The sequence below is a fragment of the Micromys minutus genome (assembly GCF_963924665.1).
Source record: "Micromys minutus genome assembly, chromosome: 6".
NCBI classification, from domain to species: Eukaryota; Metazoa; Chordata; class Mammalia; order Rodentia; family Muridae; genus Micromys; species Micromys minutus.
In genome coordinates this window covers 79,717,572-79,733,915 of record NC_137975.1, presented here as the reverse complement: position 1 = coordinate 79,733,915, position 16,344 = coordinate 79,717,572, and the positions used below count along the sequence as shown (strand labels likewise).

General features: G+C 49.2%; 1 protein-coding gene across 2 annotated transcripts in view; it reads left to right on the top strand.

Annotated features, from left to right (window-relative positions):
- Positions 1–1,083: 1,083 nt before the first annotated feature.
- The window catches only part of E2F3 (E2F transcription factor 3), a gene marked incomplete at its 5' end in the record, with an annotated part of 73,700 nt that continues 58,439 nt past the window's right edge, over positions 1,084–16,344 (top strand). Inside the window, one exon of one of the 2 annotated variants that reach the window (XM_080917583.1) lies at positions 1,084–1,455. In XM_080917583.1, the coding sequence (XP_080773709.1) occupies positions 1,084–1,455 (372 nt within the window). Of the gene's footprint in view, positions 1,456–2,406; positions 2,627–16,344 lie in introns of those variants that run through there. The other variant, XM_080917584.1, reaches the window with a different exon arrangement.

The following is a 16,344-nucleotide window of genomic DNA, read 5'->3' as shown; positions in this document are numbered from 1 at the left end:
TATGAACTAAAGTGTGCCTGCAGTCGCGTCAGCTAGCTGAACCTTCTACCCCCACGTTTCGGTCTGCCCACATGCTTCTGTCTATCAGCCGCGGCCTCCGGATCCGCTCTCACGTCATTGGTTGGATTTCAGGAAGGAAGAAACCCAGGATTTAAAGGGCTCAGTTTTCCACCTGCCAGGCCGGGTCCAACTTGCCTTTGACACATATTTGGGAGAATTTCTACCAGTTCTTCATTTATTACACTGATTGGTTAAAGGAAACAAAGTCCCTGAGGGTGTCACCTTGACAATCTCCAAAACCGAAACTTGCGCTCAGGACTAGATCCACACTGAGTCTGCGAGGCAGAGTCCCTGCCCAGGTCATCAGAGCCAGCCCCGCGGTTAGGAGCAAGGGAGGGGCCTGGGATGGGCGTGGCTTTCCGTGGGAGAGTATGACTTTGCCCCACCTCCTAAGAAGCCTGCTCTGCTTCCAGCCAATCGGATCGCCCTATGCAAATAAAGCCCGGGTCACCCCGGTAACCATGGCGTATGGCAGCCAATGGAAAAGAGCCAGTGGCGACCTCGCTCCAGGATTGGTAGCAAAGTAAGGCGACAGGGATCCAATGGACTGTGGGAACAGTCCTCGGCGGGTTGAGGGGTGGAGATATGCAAATATGGTTTGAAAAGCCGGCGGGAAATCTGAGTTTCGCGGGAGGACCTTGGCGCGTAAACCGTATCCCTTCATTCATTGTCAGCAGCAGCTTCCTGGAGCCATTTTTCAGCTGCCGGCCGCAGCACCCGGGCTGCCGCCGCCGCCTCGCAATCCGTTGCATCGGCCGCCCCCGACGCCTCCATCCCTCCTCCGGGCCTGATATCCGTGCGGCCGGGACCCTCCTCTCTCCAGACCCCCGATTATTTTTGGCCCCCGGGGCCCGTGCGGTGCGGAAAAAAAATAAAAAGCAAAGAGAGAGAGAGAGGGTTCGGAAGCGCCGGGAGGGGAGGCGAGAAGGAGAGACTTGGAAACTCCGGCTGCAAATAATAAAAGAAATTGAAAGCAATACGTTAATATTATCGTAACACTAAAAAAAAGAGCAGGAGCGAGAGATGAGAAAGGGGATCCAGCCCGCCCTGGAGCAGTATCTGGTGACCGCCGGGGGTGGGGAGGGGGCGGCTGTCGTCGCCGCCGCCGCTGCAGCCTCCATGGACAAAAGGGCACTGCTAGCCAGCCCCGGCTTCGCCGCCGCCGCCGCCCCGGGCACGTACATCCAGATCCTCACCACGAACCCTTCCACCACGTCCTGTGCCACCTCCCTCCAAAGCGGCGCCCTGGCCGCCGGCCCCCTTCTCCCCAGTGTCCCCGGCACGGAGCCGGCCGCCGGCAACCTCCTCTACACCACGCCACAAGGACCCTCCAGCCGAGCCGGGCTGCTGCAGCAGCCACCAGCACCAGGACGCGGCGGCGGCGGTGGCCCACCGGTAATACCCTCCTCAGCGCCCCTAGCCCACGGTGGGAGGCGGGCTCCCCGGGAGCGGTGGCGGCGGGAGCGCGAGGCTGAGCATCGTGGGCCTCGTTGCTGTCCCTCCAGCGTGTGTGCTTATTGTTAGACTCGGGGTGCTTCCCTGCGGACGTTGGGAGAACGCGGGGGGCTGGGCAGGCGCGCGGGGCCGTGGGGAGTCCCTCTTCGTGAGCCACATCCAACGCTCCAAAACTTTTCTCGCGCCCCCCCCTCTTTTCCTGCACTTTTCCCTACCCCCACTCTCCCCTCCCTTGCAACTCGAAGCTTCCTCTTTCTCGGGCGTAGGAAGGGGTCACGCCCCGGATGGAGAAGGGGGTGGGGGAGGGAGTAGTGCACTGGAGAGTAGGGGGACCCCAGAGGATGTAAACCGGGGGACCCGAGGCGTGCCAGCCTCCCCTCCTGCCTCTGCTGCCCCTGGGCGGCCGGGGGTCCCGCGGGCGTGCTCCGAGCGCAGGGGCGCCGGTGCCCGGCACCTTTTGGGGACCCAGCTCCCGGCAACAAAGGGGATCTGGGAGGTTGGACGGGTATCGCGGTGGGGGAGGTGGAGCTGGGAGCCCCGGTGGGCCAGGGCTCGCGCTGTCTGCGACAAGGGGCCGGCAGGCGGGTGCTCCGGCCTGGGCGCATCTCCGCGGTGGCAGCGGCGGCGCCCGCGTGGCCAGAGCGCTGGGGCCTTGCTCACCGGGCCCCGGGCCTGCCCTTGACCCGCCTCTCCCCTTGCCCCTTCCTTCCCCGCCCTGTCCCCCTCCCCGCCCCCCGGCGACGGAGGGCGGGGGCAGCCGGGTTCCCGTCCCGCCGCCAGGATCTGTCCCTTCTCTCCGGGACCCGCCGGTGACGTTTCGCACACGTGCGCGGAGGACGCGCCTGTGACTGGGGAGGAGGCGCCGGCGGGAGGGGGCGCTGGAGGGGGAGAGGGGGCACCCACTTCCTCCTGCTCGCCGGCTCCCAGGCCTGGGACGGTCCCGGCGCCCTCGCACCCGGCACCGCCACCCTCCCTCTCCCGTCCCCACCCCCCCCACGGCGCCCGCCCTCGCCCGGCGCCGCCGCTCCACTCGGCCTCGGGCCCCCTCTCCAGCCGGCCCCCCACCTCCCCCGGAGCCAGGCTGCTTTCGGAAATGCCCTTACAGCAGCAGGTTAGTGACCCGGACCGCGCGGGGGCCCGAGCCACCGCCGCGGGGACCCGGGGTCCCCGGGGGGCCGGAGCCGGAGGGTAGGCGACCGAGCGGGGTTTTGGAGTGGGAACGGGGGGTTGGGTGCTTGAGGGAAATGAGTAAGCAAGAAAAATCTAACTAAGTAAATCCCCGGCCTCCGTTTCTAGGAGCCCCGGGGCGGGAGTGGCCGCCCCCGGGGTGGGTATAGTGTTTACGTGTGTTTCTTTTGGGGGGTGGATGGATGGGCGATTGGAACCCAGATGAGGGCTTCACGCCCGTGGCCGAGTTGAGCTGCTTTTCTGTCTTGCTTCCCTTGTGCTGGAGGGGGAGGGGGCGGGTCAGAGGGTAGGGTGTCTGTGGGGTTCCCAGGCCACCCGCCACCCCCTCCCTTTGTCCCTGTAATTTATAAAGCGCCTTTGAGAGATGATTTAGGTCAGTATGAGGCTTCCCTTTTTGTTGCTACTAGAAAGAAGTGTGGCCCCGAGGTCTCCCCCTTTTCCTTTCTCTCCTGCATTCCTTCCTCCATGCCTCTGTGTGCACCCTCGTGCTGAGGCTTGGCCCACACCAGGCTAGAACCCACCCAGACTCGGATACCTATGGTTGCATGATACCAGTCGAGGACCTCACCTAGACTCAGGTCTAGATGTGTGTGTGTGTGTGTGTTTGCACAATCGGTATTTTGATGGGTTCTCTTAAGAAAGTCGGTACACATATATAGGACTTTGGGGAATGGGGTGGGTAGAGGGAAAAAATTAATTTTTAAAAATTTCTGTTTATAATTTTCCACTAGGTTGGGTCTTGAGTGCTTTCCAGCCTACAGATACTTACTAGGGATGTGTGATAGATACAGTCCCAGTCAAAGAGGCTTATCCTTTTAGTGACTAGGGTCTGCCAGCAGGGGGGAAGCCGAGTACAGTACCTGCCTCTACACTGTATACAGTACCCAGTGTGCTAGATTCTCAGACACAGGATATTCCATGCTTGCATTAGTAGTAAATACTTTTATGGACTTGATTAAACATGCTTGGCCATACAATAAGCCTGTTTCCCCCCTACACACTCGGTTTCTATATCATAAATAAGCTGAAACAACTGGCTATTGACACACTTCTTGGATTAGATTCAGATTTGCAGGGAAAGTTATTTTTGATAATAGGAAATTGTAAGGCTCCTAAATTGCTCTTTTAAAAAAATAGATTATTCATTGGACCAGCTCACCAAGACTGTCTAACCAAATTTATATGTAGTTCACTGTAGTTAAGTATTTAAAGTATAAAAATATTGCCTTCACCATCTTCCAAACTATTTCTAAACTTTTATTATCCTTCTTGCCATGAAGTTATTATTCCAGGAATATAAACTGTTTTGAATTTGTATACTCAAAAATAATGTTTCATTATAGGACTATAAATGCCTCTTATGCATATTGAGAAGTAGGTTTCTGTAAGATTGTGGTGTATGCTGAGTCTACGAGTTTGGAGCAGTATCTTCTGGGAGGGGCTCGGGGTTTACATCCCAAGTGCACACAAAGTCCTAAGTGTTGCAGGCAATGCTTGATTTATTTATTTTTTCCTTGTCACTATTTCTGAAGGTTTCCAGTTAAGCCTTGCAATTTATTTGATTTTGTTTTTGAAGCAGGGTCTTTTATATCCTTGAACTTCTGTCTTGTCTCTCAAGTGCCCAAGTTCCGAGATTAAAGACATGCATTGTCGTGTGTTTTAGAAGAGATTTTCCCCTAAGCATGAAAGTTGGGAAGGCATATGAGAAAACATTCCATGTTCAAGAAGAGGTGGGGAATTCCTCAGGTGACCAGAATTCTAGACCCAATTGGGTCTACTTTCCAAGTTCTGTCACTAAACAGAGGAGTGCCTTGCCTTCTTGCTAACTCTGTATCTTCCTGTCGTTGTTGACAAGTTGTCTGCTATTAGACAAATAACTTAATCTGCCCAAATGGCTCCTTCTATAAGGTAGGACAATAGTACTGAGACTTTTAAAATTACTAAGGTAATGAATGTACAACACTTAACTCAAGGCCTGGCAAAGATCCTCATAAAAGTATGTATAAATCAAGTATTTTTGTAACTCAGGGACTACATAGGAGCTGTCCCTTTGCTTGCCTATATAATATGAGCAGAATGATCCTGTTTTCTAAAATGATAGGTAATTTCATTCTTTCAGAAAATTGAGAATCTATCTATGCAAGAGGGAGTCTATCATGTCAGATTTAATTTAATCTAGTCATAGCAACCTGGTGATTATACTTTTTGAGAGAGCCTACGGTGTTTCTCCTGAGCTTGGAGGACTGGGGATGCTGTTCCCGCAGGGTCTCTTTCCCACAACAACTTTGAAAGAAGAAAATGCAGGCTCCTGGGATTCTGTACGAAACCAGCTCTTTCACTGAGACATACGCTTGATGCCAAATTGAAGCTGGGAGAGAATTTTTAGTCACTACATACCCCAAAAATGGAAGTTTTAATATAATACAGTGCCCAAGCGAGGGCAGTACAAATAACCCCTGTAATCAGTACTGATGGTACCACCGTAATCATCCTTGGGAACAAAGCACCCTTAACTGAGCCGAAGTACCCAGTGTGTGTGTGTGTGTGTGTGTGTGTGTGTGTGTTTCTAAATATCACCACCTTGTATAATACTTGGAAGGACAGAGTCTTGAGTTTAACTGTGTGCTGTGTCAAGTTAACTTGGCAAAAGAATATTCTCTGGGATATGAACTAAATATCAACACCTAGGAAGTGGAAGGAGAGGGGGGCATGGTGGGGAGTATCTTAGAAATAAGCAGTAGTTTCTCCTTAACTTTTCTGAGCACACACACTCATACACACCTGCTTTTAATCCCTTTCCAATTGGCTTTTTCCCTCCAATTTATCCTGACTTATAAATAGTCCATATGACTGGCTGGAAGTATTGTCCCAAGCTTATCAACTCCAATTCTTTTGACTCATCTACTTTTTAATAATATTTTAATCTAGGAGTGCTGGTGGTGAAAATCATTTACTTGGTTTGCCAAGTCCCTCAAAGTCTTTGAAATTACCGGAAATAGTGGCAAAGAGGAAAGATTCCAATTCTTCCCACCCCCACCCCATGCTTAGGGGAACATCCCTGAGCTCTTAGAGGTACAAAGTATGTGGTTCGATGGACACTTTAAGTAGTGTTTCAGGAGTTGTGTTTGCAGTTGCTAAGGAGTTCCCGTCCAATAATATTCCGTGGGAGTAAGAAGACTAAGTATTATGTATAGGAAACCCCATTAGGGCCCTTCACCTCCCCATCTTGTCTGCCTTCCAGGGATGTCTGGGAAAATGATCTGGCACAGAGAGAGAGAGGTTCTGGTACTACATAAGGAGCCAGAAAGCAACAATGCAGTGAGACCAGCAATGGGGGTGGGGTTACAGCAGGATTATTTATCTGGCTTTAGGGGGGGGGGGTATTTGATTTATTTTCGTCTCATGCTTTTGCTTTAAACATTGCCTTTAAGCATTTAAAGTCGAAAGAATATGCTTGTCCACCCTGCTTTCCTTAATGGGAGTCAGTCTTGTGGCCAAGGTTATCTCCAACTTTGAAGATGTGGTAAGGTCAGGATGGAATCCAAAGGCCCCTGTGAACTTGCCCTATGAGGTTGGTGCTTTGTAGTGCAAATCAGGAACTGTGTCAGCTTGAGGTAGAAGTGAGAAAAGAGCAGAATTCGGAAGATAGAATTAATGGCCCGATTGTGTAGGGCCATTTGTAATGTCATTCCTCTAACTGGACAACAGTGTTTCAGATTAGCATCCTCAATACTTGATAAGTCTGATGGTCTTGGAATCATAACCTGGGAGTTTATCAAAGTTTTCCTATCCAACCTGCTCTTGCAGGTAAGACAATTACAGACCCACTGCAGTTACTCAGCCAAGGTCCGTCCACCAGTTAACTGGGAGCCCCGAGCCAAAACCGAAATTGGAGATTCTTGACTTCTTAGAACCTCTTTGTGAGGAGAGGGTTAACTGTCTTAGGCGCCCTACATGGGAGGCTTAGGTGTGTGGGCTGCGTTTTAAGTTTCCATCCGATGTGGTTACACTGCCCCAGAGACACTGAGAAATCAAGGCTACTTTAGACACTCAGTGGGAAGGACTTTTAAATGTAAAGGAACTTCGGGTTCTCTAAATAGTGGTAGCAATGGTTTTCAAAGTTTGATCTGGTATCTGAAATTTTAATTATTCTTTGGATGTGACATTTCTTGTGCCCCTGACAGAGACAATTATACTTAGTCAACAACAGCCTAAAAGGACTTCTGTAAACTTTGAGAGAGGGACAACACCAAGGGAAGTGTTGTCCTGAACCATGTACCTCCTAAGTGACAGTCACGGTTTGCAGGGTTCCCTGGGCCTTTGCATTACACCATCGACCAAGAGGCTCTTCCTCTGTGGTTAACACCAGGAAGATTTCTGAGGTGTCAAAGCTGCCGATCAGTTAACTCTTTCAGAGGCAGCTGTCTAAGGCCATAGCTCATTTCCTTAAAATGACCTTATTTTACTTGTGGAACTGAGAAAGCTTAAAAATAGAATTGCTTCAAGCTCTGAAGCCGGAACGTGAAACATAATCCAACATGGTTGCAGCTCATAGCCTGCCCTGGGACAGGGGTATCTATTTATCTGTGATCCACCAGCCAGGAAGGTCCCCTGTGTGTATAAGGACTGACTTCCTGTGGGCCATGAGTAGCATTGATGAGAGCCCCCTTATCAGTAAGGCCAAGTTCCTCTGGGAAGCACATTTGATGGCTGGAGGAGGCGAATGCCCTTGGCCTTCCCTGCCAGCTCTTGCCAGTCTGCCCTAGAGAACGTTTCAGCTCTTCTCTAGTGCTCTTGGGTGGCAGTTGAGAACAGCTCCATCCTGTTCTAGTCTCATGAGCCTGTTGTATGAACTCACCGTTGGAGGTGGGGAACATATGGTGAACATGGCCCATGCTTTTCACTCCTTGGTGCACTGGGGCTTTTGGGGAAACACAATCAGAGGAGCTCCCCCGAGTCTTACACCATCACATCTGCCCTTGCGAATTCAGCCTCACTGTCCAGAGATGGTGGCTTGAGGTTAAAAGCCACACTCTCCTAAAAGCCAGAGTGAGAGGCAGCTAGGTAGAAAGCTAATCAAAGGAAGCCGGAGAACTCTGGGTTCCTTTTCTGCCTCCACCTGCCAGGTGTATGACTTGGGCAAAAGCTTTACTACACTTCATTGCTCATCTTTCTGGGGGTATTGGGGTTGCTCACAAGCGGGGAAGACGATGAAAGGAGTTGATGCTGGGAAGCGCTTGGGCCAGTGTCCCACAGATGTGATGGGGTGTCAGGCCATCTCTTCTTGGCATTGTATTTTGTGCATGTTTTTTTTTTTCCACTATGCGTTAGTGTTCATCTCAGACCATTCGAATCTCTGAGAGTGACGGTGACTGGAAGGGGGAGGTGTGTGTCCTGGAGTGGCTGTTGCGGGGGCGGTCATTGGACCTAGTCTTTGTTACCTCTTTCTAAGCTGCCTGTTGACTCGGAAAAGAAACAGAAGAATAAGGTTTTTTTTTTGTTTTTGTTTTTTTTTAAATTGTGGTGCGGTCATCGGTGCTAGTGCTATGAATAAAACCTTTATTTCCCTGATGGAGCGTGTTTGTGAAACAGTTACACTGTTAACATAATTTCATGTCTGTACAGTAAGCCGTAGTTTAAGACTGGCTCAGAAATTGGATGCTAAGCCCTATCTAACTTGGAAGCATCTTGGGTATGTATGGTAGGGCCAGGAACACGTCTTGCTCACCGGAGGCCTCTAAGCTCCCACTGAGCCTTTTTTTTGCCCACATTTTCTCTGGTTTGGTTTTTGAGATGGTCTCATGAAGCCCAAGCTGGCTTCCAGTTCTTAATCTAGCTGCAGCTGGTTTCAACTCTTGGTCCTCCCCGGCACTGAGACCACAGATAATGAGCGACTACATCTCTCTTTGTACCAGAGTTCACATTTCTTCCTGTCCTCTCCGCTCGTCTGCCTCTTGCTCCCTGGCTTTGGGGTGTTGTAAAATCTTGATTTGACTATTCCTGCTTTGTTTTCCCTGCCTCTTTCTCATCAGTCCTTCCAGGCTCACCTGAAGAAAGTTCATGCGGAGTCTAGTCCCTGAGTCCCCAAGCCTTGGACCACTTCCGTGACTTCAGGCCTTTTCTGGTGCATCATAGATTCCCTTATATCCCTGTTTTTGGGATTTACCAAACCATCCTGGCCACAGATCGGTGTAGCTGCTTCTCCATGTGCTCTTGACAAGGCCTTTCTGATTGTAGAATGAACCATTTAAGGGGAGGTGTTTTCGTTAGATGCCTTCAATGTGCTTGGCACCCCATTAGCTCTGTTGGGATAAGAAGGAACGTTGTGGGATCTGCCCACTGTTGAGTTTACTGTCTGTTTAGGGGAGGTAAGCTTTAAATACAAGTGGATCTGCAAAGCTATACTGAATTAAGAGTTGAAGAGGAAACAAGACTCATCTAGTCCTATGTACCATGCAGACAGGAAGTAAGTACCACAGGAGAGAATGACAGTCACTAGACTCCACCTTGCTTTCAGAGCCAGAAGCCATGGGTCCTGCCCTGGCTCATCTCAGGGTCTATGAGTGTACGCCCTAAAATGTTGCTGGCTGAATTCTGGCATGGTGGTACATACCTTTACTCCCAGCATTTGGGAAGTGGAGGAAGGAAGATTGAAAACCTGGGCTGTATATTAAGTTCAAGGCCATGCAGGCTACATGAGAATGTATCTTTTAAAAAAAGTATCTCCTAGGAAAAATATACAGACCTGGGCCCTACACAGACTAGTAATCTCTGAGGGTAAGACGAGACATGTATCTTTTCTTTAATGCCAGACCATGTCACTTTGTGCTGCCCATTGGACCACTAGCCAGGTGGAGAAAGGAGGCTGGCTTCTCTATGTGCCATGCAGTTCCCGTATGAGACTTGAACCCACAATAGGGCAGCAGGAGGTGGGTTATGAGGGCCACTGGTGGGGGTAAGAAGACAGTTGTTACGTTAGTAGAATTGGTCTAGAAGTATTTAGGAGAATTGCTGAGCTCAAGGCCAGTCTGGGTTAAAGTGAGATTCTGATTCCAAAAAAAAGGGTCTAGAATAAAGGGTTGCTGCTTTCATGAACAGGCACAGTGAGGGACAAATTGGGAGCAGAGGAAAGTGGGGCAGACCTGTTCTTGTATGAAAGGAGTGTATGCCAGTGTGCTGCCAGACATCCAATCTAATCTAATACTGTGTTTTAAAATGTTGGCTTGATTGAAGAGGAAAGTGAAGGCCAAACGAAATAGGTCTCTAGGCCAGATTTGGCTTAAGGGCTGCCACTCTGAAGTCGATGGTCCATGGGATAACAATAGCCAGCGTTTACCGAGTGCCTGTGGGTATCAGGGGCACTAGACTAAGTGCCTTCCTCACCGTCGCTCATGGCAGCCCATGAAGTGGACGTTGTTACCGTTCTTCTTCCACACGGGGACTCGGACTGCCAGGGGTTAAGGGGCTGGCTTAGGGCTCTGATAGTAAGTGGTACAACCAAACTTGAAACCATGGAGACTGCCCCAGAGTCTCAGCTTACTTCCTCTTTATCCTCTGTGGCCTTGCATTGGGCAAGGTACATAGCAGGAAACCAAAAATACCTGTCCAAAAGGAAATAAGTCAGCGTTTTACCTGGTGCCGGTTAAATAACCTTCATTCAAAGTGCTTGGGACAAGAAATGTTTCGATTGGGGACTTCGAGGCAGCCACTTACTGCTTAGGCCAATGTTGCCTGACTATGTAGGCAAGGCTGACCCTAACTGCCTCCATGCGGGTGCTGAGATTGTAGGGAACACCATGTCTGTCAGGGTGCTGTTTGTTTGCCTGTTTCTAATACAGTGCTACTTGCACATAACTAATGCAGTGGTCTTCAGAGTGGGGTCTAAACGCCAGCTTGTGCCGTCGTCACAGGGTTAAGGTCATTTTACACTTTGCTTCTGATTTTGTGTAGGACACCATTTTATGATGTTTCGGGTTCTTAAAGTCTTTCAGATTTTCAGATTAGGGATCTCCAAGCTGTAGTAAGATTAGCCTTCAGCATTTGATCTAGGTAAAGATTTCCATACCCATCCCTAACCTTGGTTGGAAGCAGGGCATCTGATCTTGTGAAATATGAAGGCAGTAGTAGGAAGTTTCCTCAGCAGGTAGGAATCTTGGAGGGAATATTTGATAATCAGTACATCTTTTACTTTAGAGAACAGACCTGAAGATCTTCGTGCCCCCTTTCAATACCCGCTTCTGGATTTCTAGGTCATTGCCAAACAAACCATCCAAAGATATGTGGGTACCAGGCATGGCAGCGCATATCTGCCCTGGAGATGCAGAAAGCCTGGGAGGTTGATCTCTGGAGTTCATTGGCCAGCTAGTCTAGCCCTGTTCATGAGCTTCAGGCTCAGTGAGAGACCCTGTCTCAGGAAATAAGGGGGAGCTGGACATTGTGGCACGTGGTTTCCAGCACTCCGAAGGGAGAGTGGGCTGATCTCTGAATTCCAGGCAGGGAAGATACACAGTGAGGTCCTGTCTGACAGGAGGGGTGGGGGGAAGAAACAACAGGTGGAAAGTCGTCTAGAAAGACCCCTGATGAGTTCCTTCTCCAGCAGTCGCTCACACGCATACAACCACACGAATATACAGAACACACAGAGAACCCAAAGATGATACAAGGAGTTGGCCAGAGACTGAGGCCAGAGTGGGAAAGCCAGGCCCCAGCGCGGACTGCATGCCCTGCTGTGGGTGCTTCAGTCTAGGTTTTCTGTTCTGCTGCTCTGGTCTCTAGGAACAGGCAACCAAATGGGCAGAAATCTGGACCTGAGTCGGAAGGAGCTCGGGCATGTCTTTGAGGTCATTGATTCTACGAAATATAACTGGATGGAGAGTGGGAAGGGCGTGGGGTGTGATTATATGGGAGCTGGAGGAATAGTTGAGGCTTAGCACAACCCTAATTTTGTGTCTCCTGTGTGGAGGAAATCCTCAAGTGGGGAGGAATAAGGGTCTGGGGCTAAGCCCTGGGACTGTCCGCAGCCCTGGCAGAGAGAGAATTGTTACAGTCGAACTCAGAAACCACAGGCCAACACCCAGTGTTCCTAGTTTTTGGAGGGAAAAACCACATAGGTGCAGAGGCACAGAAACCTTGCACAGCTTTGCTTTTCCCTGTGTAATATGAAGACAAGTCAGATTCATCAGACTGATTCAGTGGTGGTGGTGGTGGTGGTGGTGGTGATGGTGGTGGTGGTGGTGGTGGTGGTGGTGTGTGGTGATGGTGGTGGTGGTGGTGGTGGTGGTGGTGGTGGTGATGGTGGTGGTGGTGGTGGTGGTGGTGGTGGTGGTGGTGAATACTGTCAGGGCTCCCAGAGACACCCCATCACATGTTATATTAATGATGCTTTCCCAGGCCTGTGTGTGGCAGTGATGCTGCCCTGACAGACAGCTGGAGTTTTGCTGTGTCGCAGAGCACAGGGCCGACGGGAGCGCCATTTTTTGAGGACAAGCCAATTATGTCTTAGATCAATGTGGCCCCTTTCTTCCTAATTGGCTGTACTCTTCTGATGTTGCTAATAAGGAAAAAGAGTCTTGAAACTGCTTTCTTTATGCTGCGCCAAATTGAAATTTTTAGATGAGAGTGTTTTGGAGGCTAGAGCCAAGTAGATTCTAAATATCTTCAGTTAATTTTTAAAAACATGTTAAGACGCTGAGGCCTCTTTGTACCACTCCTTGAATTGACCGATTTTGTTGCTTTATTGTGTGACAAATAGCAAACAAAGTGTGTAACAATCACACGAATACTGTCCCAGGTTTCCAGCAGTTTGTGTTACTGCTCTGCTTGTTAGCAGCTCTGACACCCTGACTCTGGGAATAGTGAGTTCTCGGCCCTGGAAAACCATGACACAGAAGTAGGGCACGGAAGGAGCGTTGGGACTTGGCGATGTGACTTGAGAAAACATCCTTTCCCAGTCACCAGCATGTGACCTTTCACCGGTTAACATCGGTGAGACACACTTACCTAAAATAGTAATTCGGTCTCGTTGGCTGGTCGGCCAGATTAAATGAGATAGTGTTTATAAGAAACAAGACTTGCGCTTTCCTCTTCCCAAGGTAGGACGTGTCTGGTTTTGGTCTAACTTCCCAGGAAATCAAGCTACGACAAGACACCTCATCGAACACCCCCTTTGTGGTGTGTTTGGCGGGCTCAGGGGGTGATTAATTTGTCTCTGGCCTTCCAGGAGTGCCTCAGTAGGTCAGAGTGAGTTCTCTAATGATGAAGATAATGTACAAGTTTCCTAGGCACCTCGACTGCGGGGCTCAGGAGGACAGGAAAAGTTTAAAATAGAGCAACCGCATTAATGTCTGAGGAAGACAGTCCTGTGCGGTCAGGATGCTTAGTGTGTCTGACCTCCGTGCTCTTAGATGCCACAGTTAACATGGGCTCCAGACATTTCTAAATGTCCTGGGAGCAAAACCACCACTGATTGAGAACCACTGGGCTAGACCGTGAAGAAAGCGGTGTTGCAGGAATCTTATGTGCAGCTCTTCTGTGGGTGCCAAAAATATTTTGTGTTTGGCGTGTGTGCATGTGGAAGGCAAACTCCGATGTTCCTCAGGTGTCATTTCTTTAAGACAGGGTCATTCATTGGCCTGGAATGTGGCTGAATAGGCCACGTTGGCTAACTGTTCAGCCCCGTGGATCCACCTGTGTCTGCATCCCTAGAAGCATGCACTACTACACCTAGCTTTCTTAATATGGGTTTTGGGACTTGAACTCGAGTCCTCAACCTCCTGGCCCTAAACATATCTCTGCATGTGTGCGTGTGCATGCAGGCATGCTTGCACCTGTAATTTGGATATTTTAAATCATCATCTAATAAATTCAACTTTTAAATTTGCAAGCAGGCGCTTCCTCATCCTGAGTTTCACTTCGAATGGGCTGCCCAGCTGCCCCGCAGACCACACTACAGCTTACTGCTCCTCGGTCTTTGTAGACGGTACTTTCTGTCGCTGGCTGAAGCGCTGTCTGTTTTACTTTGCTGCAAGGAGCCTCTCTAACTCAGAACAGAAAGGCTTAAAGTCTGCAGTTTGAAGTAACTTGGCATTGTCATTGTCCTGCTCAGATCAACTGCTCCACCTGATTTTTAAGCCCAGGTCTACCACTTCGCTGTGGGATTATTTTCGTGGGATCGTTTGGGCACATTGTCTTCTTTCCACGGCCTGCTTCCTCCTGGTTCCTGCCTCCAAGGATGGCAGGTAGTTACACTAAGAGTTGGCTGCAGCTCTGCCCATGGCTGAACACTCTGAAGTTCTTGTCTTCATCGTCTACATCATCATCATTACTCAGCTGCAACTCTTTCTGCTTTCCTTGCCTAGGTGGCAGTGTCAGCCACTGCTGTGCTGAGTTACTTAGCATAGAGAGTGGCCCTGTGTGTCACCTGGGGTTCAGAAGAGCAGTGTCAGAACTCGCAGAATTCTGTGTCCTGTGTGGCCTTACAGCTAATGAAGAATAAATACTCACTTCTGTTAGCATCTCTGATCTTCGTGCATTGCGGCTCATGATTAGGGGCCATAAACCAGTGTTCTCACTTTGGAACTTGTTCTGAATGCTTTTCAGTCCAGGATCCCAAGACCTATTGAGTCAAAGACTTGAGTGTCAGAGCCAGTGTTTGTCGGGGAAAGGTCTGGGGAGAACTCAAGGGGCTTTGATTGGGCTGCAGTATTCTGTGGTGTCGAGTACGCGTTGCTTACAGCAATTCAAGATGGCAGCACTTTGTCTGCTCATCTCGTCTGGACCAGCCATGGTTTAAGTGGGATGACTGGGAGGGTTCCGGCTAACAGAAAGCATTGGTCTTTCATTGGCTTTTCGTCAGTAAATACGAAAATGCTGTTTGTTTGTTTTTTTAATTTGGAGATAAAGTTTAATGTAGCCTAGGCTATCCTAGAACACTATGTGGTCGAGGATGTCCTTGAACTGCTGCCTCTCTTTCCTGAGTGATAGTCACAGGTCTGTATCTACCGTGTCCTACTGTTCAGTCACTTTCGGGTCTGTCTTACCCTTGTTACTCTTAAGTCCTTAGCTGTCATTTTATCTCCTCCCATTAAAAATCTTTATATGTGTAATCAAATTGCCAGCCAAGCACACGAGGCTTATTTGGAAATGGAATGGTAGTTCTTACGTGCTTGGTAGTTTGTATGTTTAAAGATCCTGTGAGGAGTAACCAAATGGTAAGCCATGGGAAAGAGTCCAGCTGGGAGCTGGGCACAGCGTAGCCACAGGAGAAATGTCCATGTAATTTCTGTCCTATCCAAGTTTATTGGAGAAGCCAAGGCATTAAGTAAACAACACAGTTCGTTGTGTGAAAACGTTGGGATTCGGTTTGCATGTGTATCACCATCATATAAATTAGATCAAGAAGCACAGAATCTGAAGCTTTGATTGTACAAGGAGCTTCCCACAATACCACAGAAGGGGCAAAAATACATGTTTTTAAAGGAATATTCCTGTGTGTGCGTATTAGTGAGTGAGTGAGTGTGTCTGTGTGTGTGTGTGTGTGTGAGAGAGAGAGAGAGAAAGACAGACAGACAGACAGACAGGAGATACTTTTGTTTTTGTTTGTTTTGTTTTCTTTGAAGAAAAGGCTAAGTGCTTGGTAGAAATGCTTTACTTTGCACCTTCCTCTGTCCCCAGGTATGAATTATAAGTAATCAGTTCATTCAATGATCATGGTTCAATTTACAAGCATAAATTATCTCCAGGGTAGGAGGGGTGTTTGGAGCTCTGGGTTCATCCTTTTTGAACAAGGTCTTGGCCATGCATAGGAAAGACGAGAGTCTCACGATCCAGGCGTGTCTCTGTTCTCTAAAAACAGTCTCTCTGCTGGTGGCATTTCCTCTTTTTCTGCCCACCTTGCGCTCAAATAACTTCTGGTGACAGCGGTAGTTTGGAGGTCACCATTTGTGGTTGGTTTTACTATAGGGGCCATGACGGGAAGGCAGGTGGTATTAGTTTCTTGCTTCCTGTCTTGTTGGGGCGTATAAGGATCGCCTTCTCTCCTTGGCTTTTCAGTTTGCCTTTCTGTATAGAAAAGGTGGCCCTTAGATGCCCAGGACCCATGAGAATCTAGTTCCACTCGGCATTCTCCTGAAGGCAGCCCTAGGGGCTGAACTTGATGTCTCTTCTCTTGACTTACAGAGTAAAGAAATGAAAATAGAGCCATTCTGCCTTGGTAAATGAATTTCATAAATACCTGTCAGAATCTAGTGTTTGATTTATCAACGGGATGAACTCTTGAGTATGAGTGAGTGTGTGTGTGTGTGTGTGTGTGTGTGTGTGTGTGTGTGGTGTTGGGGGGGTTAATTGGGGCCTTGGTTCTCAACTTGGGCTGGGATGAGACCCAGGGTGGCAGCCTTGGCAGGCACTTTACCTGCTGAGCTCTCGCTTTGGCTGGAGCTCTGCTTTTATGTGTTGTCATGAACAATTGTGTGAAAATGCCATCACTGGCCGTCCGTTTAAGAAAGGCGGTCTCCTGCGATCTTTGAGAGTCATGTGCTGTCAGAAGAGGCACTGCTCCTACCTTGCAGACTTAGAGAACAATGTTTATTGCTCTGGAAGATTGCTTTGTGTTAATCGGAGTTCCAAGCACTGATAAACTTAAAA